This window comes from Tamandua tetradactyla, chromosome 6 (assembly GCF_023851605.1).
Source record: "Tamandua tetradactyla isolate mTamTet1 chromosome 6, mTamTet1.pri, whole genome shotgun sequence".
Taxonomy (NCBI): domain Eukaryota; kingdom Metazoa; phylum Chordata; class Mammalia; order Pilosa; family Myrmecophagidae; genus Tamandua; species Tamandua tetradactyla.
The window spans coordinates 130,820,563-130,832,899 of record NC_135332.1 but is presented as its reverse complement, the minus strand read 5'-3'; the positions used below and the strand labels follow the sequence as shown (position 1 = coordinate 130,832,899).

Genomic DNA, 12,337 nt, shown 5'->3' with positions numbered 1-12,337 from the left:
TTTCCCTTGTCTTCTCCTTCTGGGACACCCACAACATGCATATTTGTGTGCTTCATATTATCATGCAATTCCCTGAGTCCTCGCTCATATTTTTCCATTTTTTCCCCTATATTTTCTTTTGCTTGTTGGATTTCAGGTACTCCATCCTCCAGTTCACTTATCCTATCTTCTGCCTCTCTAAATCTAACAATGTAGGTTTCCTTTTTTTTTTTTCATCTCTCCTACTGTGCCTTTAATTCCCATAGTTTCTGTGATTTGTTTTTTCAGACTTTGGATTTCTTCTTTTTTGTTCATTCCTTGCCTTTGTTATATCCTCCCTCAATTCACTGATTTGATTTTTGATGAGGTTTTCCATGTCTGTTCATATATTCTGAATTAATTGTTTCAAATCCTGTATCTCATTTGAATTGTTGGTTTGTCCCTTGACTGGGCCATATCTTCAATTTTCCTAGTGTGATTTGTTATTTTTTGCTGATGTCTAGGCATTTAATTCCCTTAATTAGTTTATTCTGGAGATTGTTTTCACTTCTTTTACCTAGGATTTTCTTGCTGGGTGAATTTGTTGTCTGTCTGTTCTTTGACATCCAGTTCAGCTTTTTCTGGACCACTAGCTTAGGTTATGTTTAACTGAGGAGAATTTTTCAGTTCTTGTTTTCTTGTTTCTTGCCCTGCCTGTATGGTGCCCCCCCCCCTTAGGAGGGTCTACTTAGGTATTATAAACCCCAGCTGGATTTTCCCAGACCAAACTGGGCTCCTGTCAGTAGGAAAGAGTCACCTGCATCAGTTTTCCCTGAGGGTGAGACCCAGCAGGTTGAAAGACTTTCCTGTGAAGTTTCTGGACTCTGTTTTTCCTATCCTGCTCAGCATGTGGTGCTTGTCTGCCTGCAGGTCCCACCAGCATAAGATGATTCAGTACCTTTAACTTTGGCAGACTCTTCTGCTGGGGGCATGGTGGAGACAGAGGAGAGGTTGTAGGCTGGTTTTAATGGCTTCAAATTACCAAGCCCTGAGGTCTGAATTCCTTGAGGGAGGGATTTCATCTGAGTTGGGCCTCACCCCTCCCCTGGGGAAGGCACAGGCTCTAGACAAGCTCTCAAATATGCTTGTTTCTGCCTATGCCTGGAGCAGTTGCAGCCTGAGAAGCCCTGCCACTGTATCCAAAGGCAGTCAAGCCATAGAAACACAGCCATAAAAACTTCTGTTTCTCTTTTTTTATTTTTCTGTCAGCCCTGCCCCTTGGTGCTGGGGCAAAAATCAGCGACCTCAGCTTTGACCAGGTTCACCTGAGCTGGGGGCCCATTTTTAGTAGTCAGAATTTGTGAATTAATTGCACAATTGAAGCTTAGTTGCACTTAGCCCCTATTGCTGGTAAAGTCTCTTTCCTTTCCACTCTGGGAAGCAGCCTGTGGAGGAGTGGCGCTGGCCACCATGGCTTGGGAAACTCATGGTTTTGGGGGGGGCTCACAGCTGGTCCCGCTGGTCCAGACTTGGGTATGCTGTGTGTCTGGTCACTGACATGGCCCCAGAAGCTGTTCTATACTGTTCCTGGTTATTTAGTTCATCTGGAACATGAACTAAATCCCACACCTTGCTATGCCACCATCTTGGCACCTGCCCCCCAGTCAACATTTTGAGTTCAGTCTGGTGAGAATCGAAGAAGATCCAACCAAGTACACCCAGACATGTGACCTACAAAACTGTGATCTCATGAATGGGTGTTGTTTTAAGCTTCTAAGTTTATGGTATAATAATATAAGCATATATCAGACCTTTAATCTTAAATAGGCAGCTTGCTTATTATTAGGCTAGATTTAGGAATATATGTTTGCTAAGAGAAAAAAATGATTATAGGACATTTTCTGACTTATGAGTGAGAAAAAAGTTGAGTCTCTAAAAAGTTAGATTGAGTTTCAAAGGGAAGAGGAAGAATTTCTCTCACTGAACAAACACTATAGGATATGGGAGATGCAAAGTTGCTTTGTGATTGCTCTCTGCATGTTGTGCTCATTCAACAAACCAGTTGTGTGTTGGGTAGCTAATAATTGTAATAATTTTAATAGAGGCATCCAGGAACCCCAGTGTGATGTTAGTTTTTAAATCTTTCTACAATAGGAAAACTGTTGTGAGATTATTGTCATCAATAACAAATAATTCTACTCACAAGAAGACTTTCTTGCCAAGGGACATGGCACTGCCATACAAACATAGAACTTTGGAATCAGTGAATGTATAATTTATCAAGTGATCCTTTTTAATAGTAGAACAAGTGATTTCAGGCTTAGCATGTTAGAGGTCATCAACAAATCTGAAAATCGAAACACCGTTCTTAACTTCTCAGTGTTGCTTTCCTTATAATGCCAAAATCAATTCTGCCATCCCAAAATCTTGAAATCCTAATGGGTTCAAAAGTTTCTTTTAGAATCATGTAATCCTAAATAAATATTAAATCATTTACTCATTGAAATGACTTAATTTTTTGTTTGTTTTTTCTGTGAAACAATTTACCTAAAAATCAAACTCAAGCAAAAACATTGACCTGTTTCTATAAAACAAATAAAGAAAACTGACAAAATTTAAGAATGGCTACCTAAATTTATTCAGAATATAATACTAAGGTCAACATTATTTTCTGATTGTTATTCTATTTTCTTCCCATATGTATATTTACATATACATAAATATATCTGATATGATATTTCATAAGATAAATAATTTATCCCAGTAAGTACTATTTTAAAATATCAGCAAGAGGTTTAAAATGCTTGGCTATTTTTTATCATTAATAAAAACAGTCCACCAATATATAAAATATCTGAAGTAAAAAATATATTTTATATTAAGAAACAGTTCCCCATGATATACTAATTGTTACTTCCTCAAAGTTTTGTTTGTCCCAAAAAAAAGCAAAAGAAAACTAAAATCTTATTTTATGCTTTTTCTATAAGCACACCTGTGGTATTAGTAACAAATAAAAATAAAATGAGAATAAACTAATTGTTGTTTTATATCTTAAGTCAGAAATGTATTTTTATATCAAAATTACCCACAGAGAAAACAAAAACAAATGTAAGGGAAGAGGGGAAGCATATTTAGCTGCAAATTATTCAAGAGTTAAAGCTCTGCTGATTAGTATTGTTACCAAGGAGACGTGGGGTTATAACCTACATTAGCACCAAGGAGAAATACTGATGTGCTGGGAAGTAGATCTTCCTGATAAGAATATGTTCATTACTCCTGAAACTCCTCACAGACATATCTATAGTGAAAAATCTGTTATCCTAGGCTTTTGATGATCAAGAGAATCATTAAAAGAAATAAACATCTTTGGACAATCTTGTTGAAAAACAAAAACCAAACAACTTTTGCATAGTTTATACCAATGTCACCTTGGAATTTTCCTTTCTGGAAAAAGAATTTAAATACATAGTTATTTATTTTAGTAAAACTCCATTTTTCAACCATGCATGATTGAATAAGATATAATGATAACAGTGATAATTGATTTTTTATATACAAGGAAAGTCTTCCTCATTAAAAGTATTACACTTGTTTTAACTGTGAGATGACAATTTCATATATGAGTAAACTTAAAATAGTTTTGTTGGTTTGCTTTAATCTAAGTGATTTGAGGTATAAATTCTGCATTTGGAGAAAAATATATTCACCTTCATGAAAATGATAACTGGATAAATGATGTCCCCTGTGGCATTTAATGAAAAAAAGAGTAAGTCTATATTTGCTTGCACAATAATAACTCTGTTCTCATTTTTATTTAGATTCTTAGGGTCACGTCTGAGAAGGATGCACGTAGATTTAAAAAACAAAGATATTTCCTATCTTCCAAAAGTTAGCCTATATGAACAGGAAGTCATTCCTCAAGCCCTTTTAAATATTGCAAAACTAATTCTTGCACGTCTTGCTCTATGATTCTAACAATTTCTCAAATAAAGTAGTTAACATGCATGTAATCTTTTTTTTTATTTCCTGAATTTTATTATACCATCTCAAGGTATAATGGGTGAATTACTCCCTTCAGGTATTTATAAAAGTTGATTAAATGGATCATTTAAGGAAAATGTTAATATGACATATGGGAGCCGATGGGGAGTGTAAAACGCATATTTAGGGAAAGATATTTATTTTAATTTAGTTTTCCAAGCAAGTACATAAAGTACACTTTTTTTTTTTTACTTTAACAAACTTTGATAGAGTAGAAAGTACAGGCACGGTAACATACATGTAATCTGAGGGTGCTGTTGGAACACACTGGTTTTTTTTTTTTTAATGGATTATCTCAAATTGAAACCATTCTTCCTAACATTAACATCAATGTGATAATACGGTAGCTAAAGATACTCTTGATAGTAAGTTGACATATCACCTTGCTTTTTGCTCATGTTATTTTTCTAGTTTAACATTTTTTTCTTTGTCTTCAATTTGATACTTTGAAGATATATTTTACTTTCTCTTAGGTCCTTTCCTATGTTATTTTAGAGTTGGTTCTATATTTCAGATGATGAAAGGATTGGAATAGATGGAGATAGAAGGAAATAGCATAAAAATACAGATTTAGAATTGCTGTAGCTTGCCAGAGCTGTATGCAGGAATACCACTCAATGGGCTGCATTAAACAACAGATATTTTTGGCTTACTGTTTCAAGATTAGAAGAAGTCCAAAATCTACATGTCAGCAAGGTACTGCTTTCTCCCCCTTGACTTTAGAACTCTGGTGCTGGCTGCCAGCAGTTTTGGGGGGTTCCATGGCTTTTCCATGACAGGGTGATGTCTGCTCCTGTCTCCCTCTCTTCGCTTCCCAGTGACTTCCAGTCTGGCTCCTCCCTCTGGCTTTTTCTGTTGAAGGCAGTCAGTAATCCAGATGAAGGCCCACCTGGGTCAGCTGGCCTCACCCTTAACCAAAAATAACACCTTCAAAAAGTCCTATTTACGATGTATCCAGGCGCACAGGGGCCCTGATTAAGGTTAAGATTAAGAACACGTTTGCTGGGGCACACACTTCAGCCCATCACACCTGAAGATGATCCTTTCAGCAAAATGAACCATTACTTTTTCATTACGATTATTTAGCTTTTAAAAATGTATTTTTTAATCTCTTGGAATAAAATATTTAAAGTACAGATGTTGAAATTAAATACAATATGCCATTTCATCAAAAGTTGTGGCAAAAAAAAGCAAATTATCGTGAAGCCCACTTCTGTTCAGGAATGTTTAACTAGTTAAGAACACTATAGTATTAGGAACAGCTTTCTAACATCAGTTGCAAATGAACCAAATGTGGAATGAAATTGACACTGAACAGTGGCATATACGCAAACACAACTACATGTTAAACAATACCACCTGTTTGAAAATTTTAGATTAGCAAATGGCAAAGATTTTAAGCATGTGTGAAAGGAGCATTTCCTACATGAAATTAATTTACATAAAAGAATCCACAGTATATTTGCCTCGCACCCATTAATATAATTAATACAGGAAAATAAAAACCTGGTCCATATCAACTGAGAATATTAACATTTTATTTGGTGATTAATAATTATTTAAGTGTTACCCTGAGGAGGGGTATGTACGTGAATGTTACAGGAAGAAAGATAATTAAGTATTATATCAAATTTATAATTTAAAAAAGATATACATGAATATGGATTTATTCTTTTCATTTTGAATAGAGTAACACAGGAATGGGGTATTCTCTAAGAGATAAAAAAATACCACTGAATGTGGTAATTCATTCAAATCATATATAGATCATCATGAATGTCTTTTGGGTGTTTTATTCTGCTGTTTTTTCCAGCTTTTTGAGTCAATACTTAATTTACTTATTTTTATTTGCATGGATTCTGGTATCTAATGCTATAACTTTTCTCTGATAACTAATTTTTGTGTATTTCACAGATTCTTTTATGTCATATTTTCATAATTATTATCAAGAAATTCCGCAAGTACATTTGGTATTTCCCCATTCAATTCAAGAACAGTTTATAACGTGTTTTATAGTTTCCAGGTATAAGGGCCTTCTTTTGTTTTTTTATTTTATTATTAATTCCTAGTTTTGTTAGACTGTAGAAAAATTGTTTTATTTCTATTCTTTGGGATTTATTGATGTTTCTTTTTGACCTAAGACATGTTCAATTGTCATGACTGTTTCATGTGTGCTTAAAATGAAGCATTATTCTTTGTTATTAGAGACCAGACTGTGGTATGCATTAAGACCCAGTTCTACTTTATTATTACATTGCTTGAGTATTTTTAAAACTTTTTAATCCAATTTTATTGAGACATATTCACAAACCATACAATCAGCCAAGTATACAATCAGTGGCTCACTGTATCATCTTATAGTTCTGCATTCATTCCCACAATCAATTTTAGAAAATATTCATTACTCTAAAATAATAAAAGTAAAAATAAAAAAGAACACTCAAAACATCCCATACCCCTTATCCCACCCACCCCTATTATTTGTTTATTCCATTGTCTTTATTTTCTTACTCATCTGGCCATACTGGCTAAATGTCAGTCATAAGGTTTTCACAATCACATGATCATACCTTAAAAGCCATACAGTTATACAATCATCATCAAGAATCAAGGCTACTGGATCATAATTCAACAGTTTCAGGTATTTCCCTCTAGCTAGTCTAATACACTAGAAACTAAAAAGGAATTATCTATATAATGCATAAGAAAAAACACCAGAATGACCTCTGGACTCTATTTGAAATCTCTTAGCCACTGAAACTTTATTTTGTTCATTTCTTTCCCCTCTTTTGGTTAAGAAGACTTTCTCAATTCCACGATGCCAGGGCCAGGTTTTTCTCTGGAAGCCATGTCCCATGTAGAGGGGCGAGTAGTGCGCTTATTTGCAGAGTTGGCTCAGAGTGAGAGCCCACATCTGAGCAGCAAAAGAAGTTCTCTGGAAGTAAGTCTTAGGCATCATTCTAAGTAACTTAGCTTCTCCTTTGTAGGAATAAGTTTCATAAGAGCAAGCCCCAAGATTAAGGGCTTGGCTTATTAAATTGGTAGTTCCTCATGCTTACAAAAATATCAGGAATTCCCCAGGTGGGAAAGTTTAATATTTTCATAGTTCCCCCCATTTCCTCAAGGCGGCTTTGCAAATACTTTTATTTTCTTCTTAAATCACTCTGTGATATATCAGGGGTATTACTTGAACCTATACAGACAAACAAGTTCTCATTCCTATTCAAGGCCATGAAAATCTTTTGAATTTAGTTTATTTAAAGCAAATCTCTCACCCATGTTAATTTCTGCTAATTAATCCTCTTTAATCCTTTACTCTGTTTGACATTTTCACTTTTATTCTACATAAAACTATAATTTTCTTTAATATCATATTATGTTATGATTTATTAACCTCCATTAATTTATCCTTAGTACTCAATTGGATGTGCTATTTGACTATTTATAATGCTTGCATAGCAAAATACAGGTTCCTGTATGTTTATTCTTTTACTATAGCTGGAGCTCTAAAGTTACTGATAAAGACAGTAAATATTACAAGGCCTAGATTTTCATATACACTTGATCCAGTTTGCACATTAGGGGCTAATACACATTTGAACTGAACCAAAAAATGGGAGCAATAACCTTAGAGATGAAAAACCAATAGTGTTCCCAGAAAAGGAAGGCGTGAGGTAATTAATGGTGATTTCGGAATTAACAGTGATTAGAGTAATTGCAAATCAAAGTCTTTTTAATTGTCACCACTACATTTTAACAGTAGCAGAATTTAATCATACAGAAGATATAGCTATAGAGGGAGCTATTTATAGATTATAGCGATGTTGTCTCCATAAATAACTACAATTAATATATTTAAACATTTAACACACAAACCAAATGTACATACATGTATATCGATATCCATCCATCTATAAATACACATAGGCAAACACACATGCTCAATTGAATGCCCTAATTTGTCTGTGAAATGTGCTCACTCACTTTTAAGAAATTCATAAAGTGGTATAAATGTTAAATTAAAAAACACGTGTATTTACCAAATAAGTCCTTGTCTTCAATGATCGCCGCCTCAGTCTCCTTTCCAGTAATGACTGTGCATGTGAAGGGAACTTGACAAAGAACGCTAATCTCGCCAAAGGATTCCTTCTCCTGAAGTTTACCCATATAAACAAGTTTTCGAATTTTTCTCTGTCAGAGAGGCAGATAAAACATGATTTTGGAACCACTCTAATATAATGAATAGATCATGGATATTGGAAACTCATTACGCATAAATCACTTTAGTGCGTGGTGTTTAAAATAAATTAGCAACTTTATTCAAATCAGAGATAATATTTACTTAGGTATATGTTTATATTAGAACAGTAAATTGATAGACGACTTCGGCATATATAATGTAAACAAAAGCAGAGTAAGCATAGTCATTTAGTGGCATGAAAATTATTTTTTTAATTCACCAGGTATTTAGGAATTATTGAAATCATCCCATTTTTCAAGGTCCTAGGGTATTATTTTGTAAACATAATTTTGCTTGGTATGTTTTGGGAATTACCATTTGTTACTTGGGCTGCAAGACACATGGGTTGGACTAGCAGGGAAGAAAAAAAATAAGCAGTGAAGAAGTGCCACGGCCAGAGCAGATGGGAGTAACTGCAAAAAAGCGGAATTCTTTCTTGCTTCTGTTAAATCAAAAAGAAACATGGAAAGTGAGTTTGACTGAAGGAGCTAGCAATTTGGTTCCCAAATGGGGACCTTGCAGAGAAGGGTTAAAGGGCTTTCAGTATGGATGGTCCAAGACAAAAGCTGACAACCCAAGTTATTTTTTGCTAGCGATCCATCCGTGTTGGAACAGGGTGATGCTGGTGGGCAGTGAGGTATGAAAAGCAGAGTGTAGCAGTCCTCAGGGTAGGAGAGTGACAGGTACCTGGAGGAGGTGAAGGCCACTGCTACGCCTCTTGGGGTCAAAGACCGATATCTAACTTGAAGCAAAATTGAACATAAAAATGAATTCCATTTAAGACTGCCTGACCAACTCAGAAGGATGATGAATTGTAACCTTACCTAAAGGAGACCTGATAGAGTAGCTACCCACTAAAGTTTGAGTTTCTATACTACCTTCCTCCCAGAGAAGGAGAACATATGAGGAACGCCTGTTCTCCACATAACCCTGCATGGTGGGATGGAGACCCTGTGGTCAGGCAGAGGAAATGGGGAAGGATGAGACCTTCAATTGAAGGATGAGACCTTCAATTCCAAACGCTGCTTTCTTAAATCCTAAACTCAGTAGCACTATAGATCTTACCAGTACCAGTCAGACGCTAATGTTCTCAGAAAACTGGAATTACCTCTAAATGCTCCTTGGAGACTACAGGAGAGAAATGATGATGTGGCTAAGCAGTTTCTTCAAACACAATAATTTCTTCTATTTTAAATAGCATGGCCACCAAGCAAGGGGTAGGACAATGATGGGAATGGGGAAAAAATAACACTTGTATGTGGAAAGTAGTTACTTTCTCACTGAAGACAATATGCTCTTTTGCATTTGAACACAAAGTTAAATAAAATTTAACTTGTGATCCATACTGAAAAAAATAAAAAGTAGCCAGGGTTTCTCATGAATTTCAGCATACAGATTTATTAATGGAATTATCAAAATAATTTACTTAAGTTTTTCAATTTAATAAAAAAATGGGTCCAGATAATAAAATGAATGAGAAAATACATATACTAATATAATGGCAATATAAGGAAAGAAAAACAACAACAACAACAAAAGGGCCTGGAAATTCAATCAGCGTATACAAAAAAATGATATTCTATGTAATTTTGTAGTATTAGCATATACATATTTTTCTACAATTTGGATTTGCAGAAATACTTGGTCAAATTAATTTTTTTGCAGGTGACATGAATCAGGGGTTATTTCCTCATATTTTAAATCAAATCTATTAAAGTACAACATATAAATAAAATACCCATTTTACAGTTTTATGGGTTTTAATAACTATGTACACCTGTGAAATCGACAGCACAATCAACATCAGGAACACATCTGTCATCTCCAAAACTTCCCCACCACCCTTTGGAGTCAATTTTCTACATACCTAATGCCCCAAAGAAACACTTATCTGTTTTCTATCACTGTATATTACTTTTCTTGGCCTGTTCCAGAACTTCATAAATAGAGAATGAAATCTTTTGAGTTTGGCCTTTTTTGTCCAAACTAATACTTTTGAGATTCAGCCATATTCTCTCCTATTTCTTTCTATTACTGTATGTCATTCATTGTATGAATGAACCACAATGTTTCTATTCATTCAGTTTTCATTGTGCATATGCGTTACTTCTGGTTTTGGGCTATGACATTTTATGTATTTTTGCACATATATAATTTCTCTTGAGTAAATACCTAGGACTGGATTGCTGTGTCATATGTTGTATATTTTTTAAGTTCACAGGGAATGGCCAAACTGTTTTCCAAAGAAATTGTGACACTTTATATTTCCATTAGCAATGTCCCAGCGTTTCAGTTGCACTACATCGCTACCAACCCTTCATATTGCCTGTTCTTTTCATTTTAGTCAATTTGATGTGATTGTAGTGGTACTGTGTGGTGGTTTCAGTTGTCTTTCTCTGGTGACTAAGGATGTTAAGCGTATTTTTCTGTGTTTTTTGGTCAACTCTTTATCATAAAACTCAATAAAGAGAAGAAAAGAATCTTCGCAACAACAACAAAAATGGACAAAAGCTTGAATAGAAATTTTGCAACGGAAAATAAAGCAATGCCCAACAAGCACATTGAAAGATGTTTTACCATCTTTTGTTCATTTAAGTGGCTTAACTGACAAAAGAAAATGCACAAATTTTAAACTTACCACTTTATTAAATTGTTGTTTCACAAGTCCTACAACACTTCTATAGACGTCACAATATCCAGAATTAATATAAACCACAAAAGACATTATATTTCCACTTTCCACTATCACTGAAAATAAGAGAGACAATTCATTCATTCACACATTTTTTTCCATAAGAAATATTTTTAGATATTATAATATGGCAAAAAGCTGACATATTTAATTTAAGAACTATTAATGGTAAATTTCTTAATGGATGCCAATTTATAGTGTACACTTGGTACATGGTAACATATTTGTCTAGTATTGACCTAATGCAGACGTAAACACTGACAAGACTTGGTGGTGAAAGTGGTGAACTGCTGGTAAAGGGTCTTGGAGGAGCAGGTGGGGCTGGGGTAAGCCCCAGTTTGCAGCATTTGCTGATCTCTGTGGTGTAAATATCCCCACCATGACTGATTTCAAACCACCAATATTTTAACAACTGGCTTGAAAAATCCCTCAATATTTAACAATTGGCTTTCCAGCGCCTGTAGGAGCCAGTCTCAGCACTCCCCCGAATCAAGTAATGGTTAAAAGCAATGGCTTTAAGGCCACACTGGCCTGGATTGAAGCACTAGTCTGGTACTTACTATGTGACTTCAGATAAATTACAAAACCCATTCTCAGATCCAAGCATTTTATCTTTAAAATGGCAGGAATAGGAATTCCTATGCCATACCCTACATGTGGCAATTCAGTGAATATGAAGTACTTAGCATGATGGCTAGCATATATATATATATATATATATGTATATGTGTGTGTGAGTGTGTGTGTGTGTGTGTGTATACACACAAAAAAATCACCTTATCAGTATCATCATTCGCTCAAATTTGTGACGCTACCTTAACGTCAGAAAACACTTGGCGGTGAAGTGTATTTTAACTCTGAAACTAACTTTTTAACTATAATTGTTAAAAAAACAATTAAGGGGCGGGCCGCGGTGGCTCAGCGAGCAAAGTGCTTGCCTGCTATGCCGGAGGACCTCGGTTCGATTCCCGGCCCCAGCCCATGTAACAAAAACGGAGAAACAGAATACAATAAAAACTAGAAAATGTTTAAAAATGTTTCCCTTTCTTCCTTCCTTCCTTCCTTCTATCCTTCCTTCCTTCTCTCTGTCTTTCCTTTAAAAAAAAAAAAAAAAAAAAAAAACAATTAAAAATAAAAACCACATGCTCTCCATAAAATTTTTAATATATTATCAACAGAATTTTAATTTAAATGAAATCACATGGAACTACATCAGCTAAATTACAATTTCAAATTGATTTTCTACTTTGTTCATTCTGAAACATATCAATATTTGTTTCTGAAAACTCCAATCACAAAAGATAGAATATTTTCCTTGCCTATGACTTCATGAAGCAGAGTGATGTTAACATGTTTACAGGCAATTAAAAGTTCAGTTTCCCAATTATATAAAAGCATATCTATTT

The 12,337-nt window shown here is 34.7% G+C and overlaps 1 protein-coding gene across 18 annotated transcripts in view; it reads right to left on the bottom strand.

Moving 5' to 3' along the window:
• CNBD1 (cyclic nucleotide binding domain containing 1) overlaps window positions 1-12,337 on the bottom strand; it is a 662,225-nt gene that overhangs the window by 293,814 nt on the left and 356,074 nt on the right. For 17 of the 18 annotated variants that reach the window (XR_013178326.1, XR_013178325.1, XR_013178327.1 and 14 more), the window contains 2 exons: window positions 10,878-10,987; window positions 8,040-8,190 (listed from right to left, as the gene is read on the bottom strand). The exons of the other annotated variant lie outside the window; for it this stretch is intronic. Coding sequence is in view for 14 of the 17 variants with exons in the window: in XM_077167149.1 (XP_077023264.1) it covers window positions 8,040-8,190; window positions 10,878-10,987 (261 nt within the window). In the remaining 3 variants the exon portion in view is untranslated. The remainder of the gene's footprint in view (window positions 1-8,039; window positions 8,191-10,877; window positions 10,988-12,337) is intronic. 18 annotated transcript variants of the gene reach the window in all.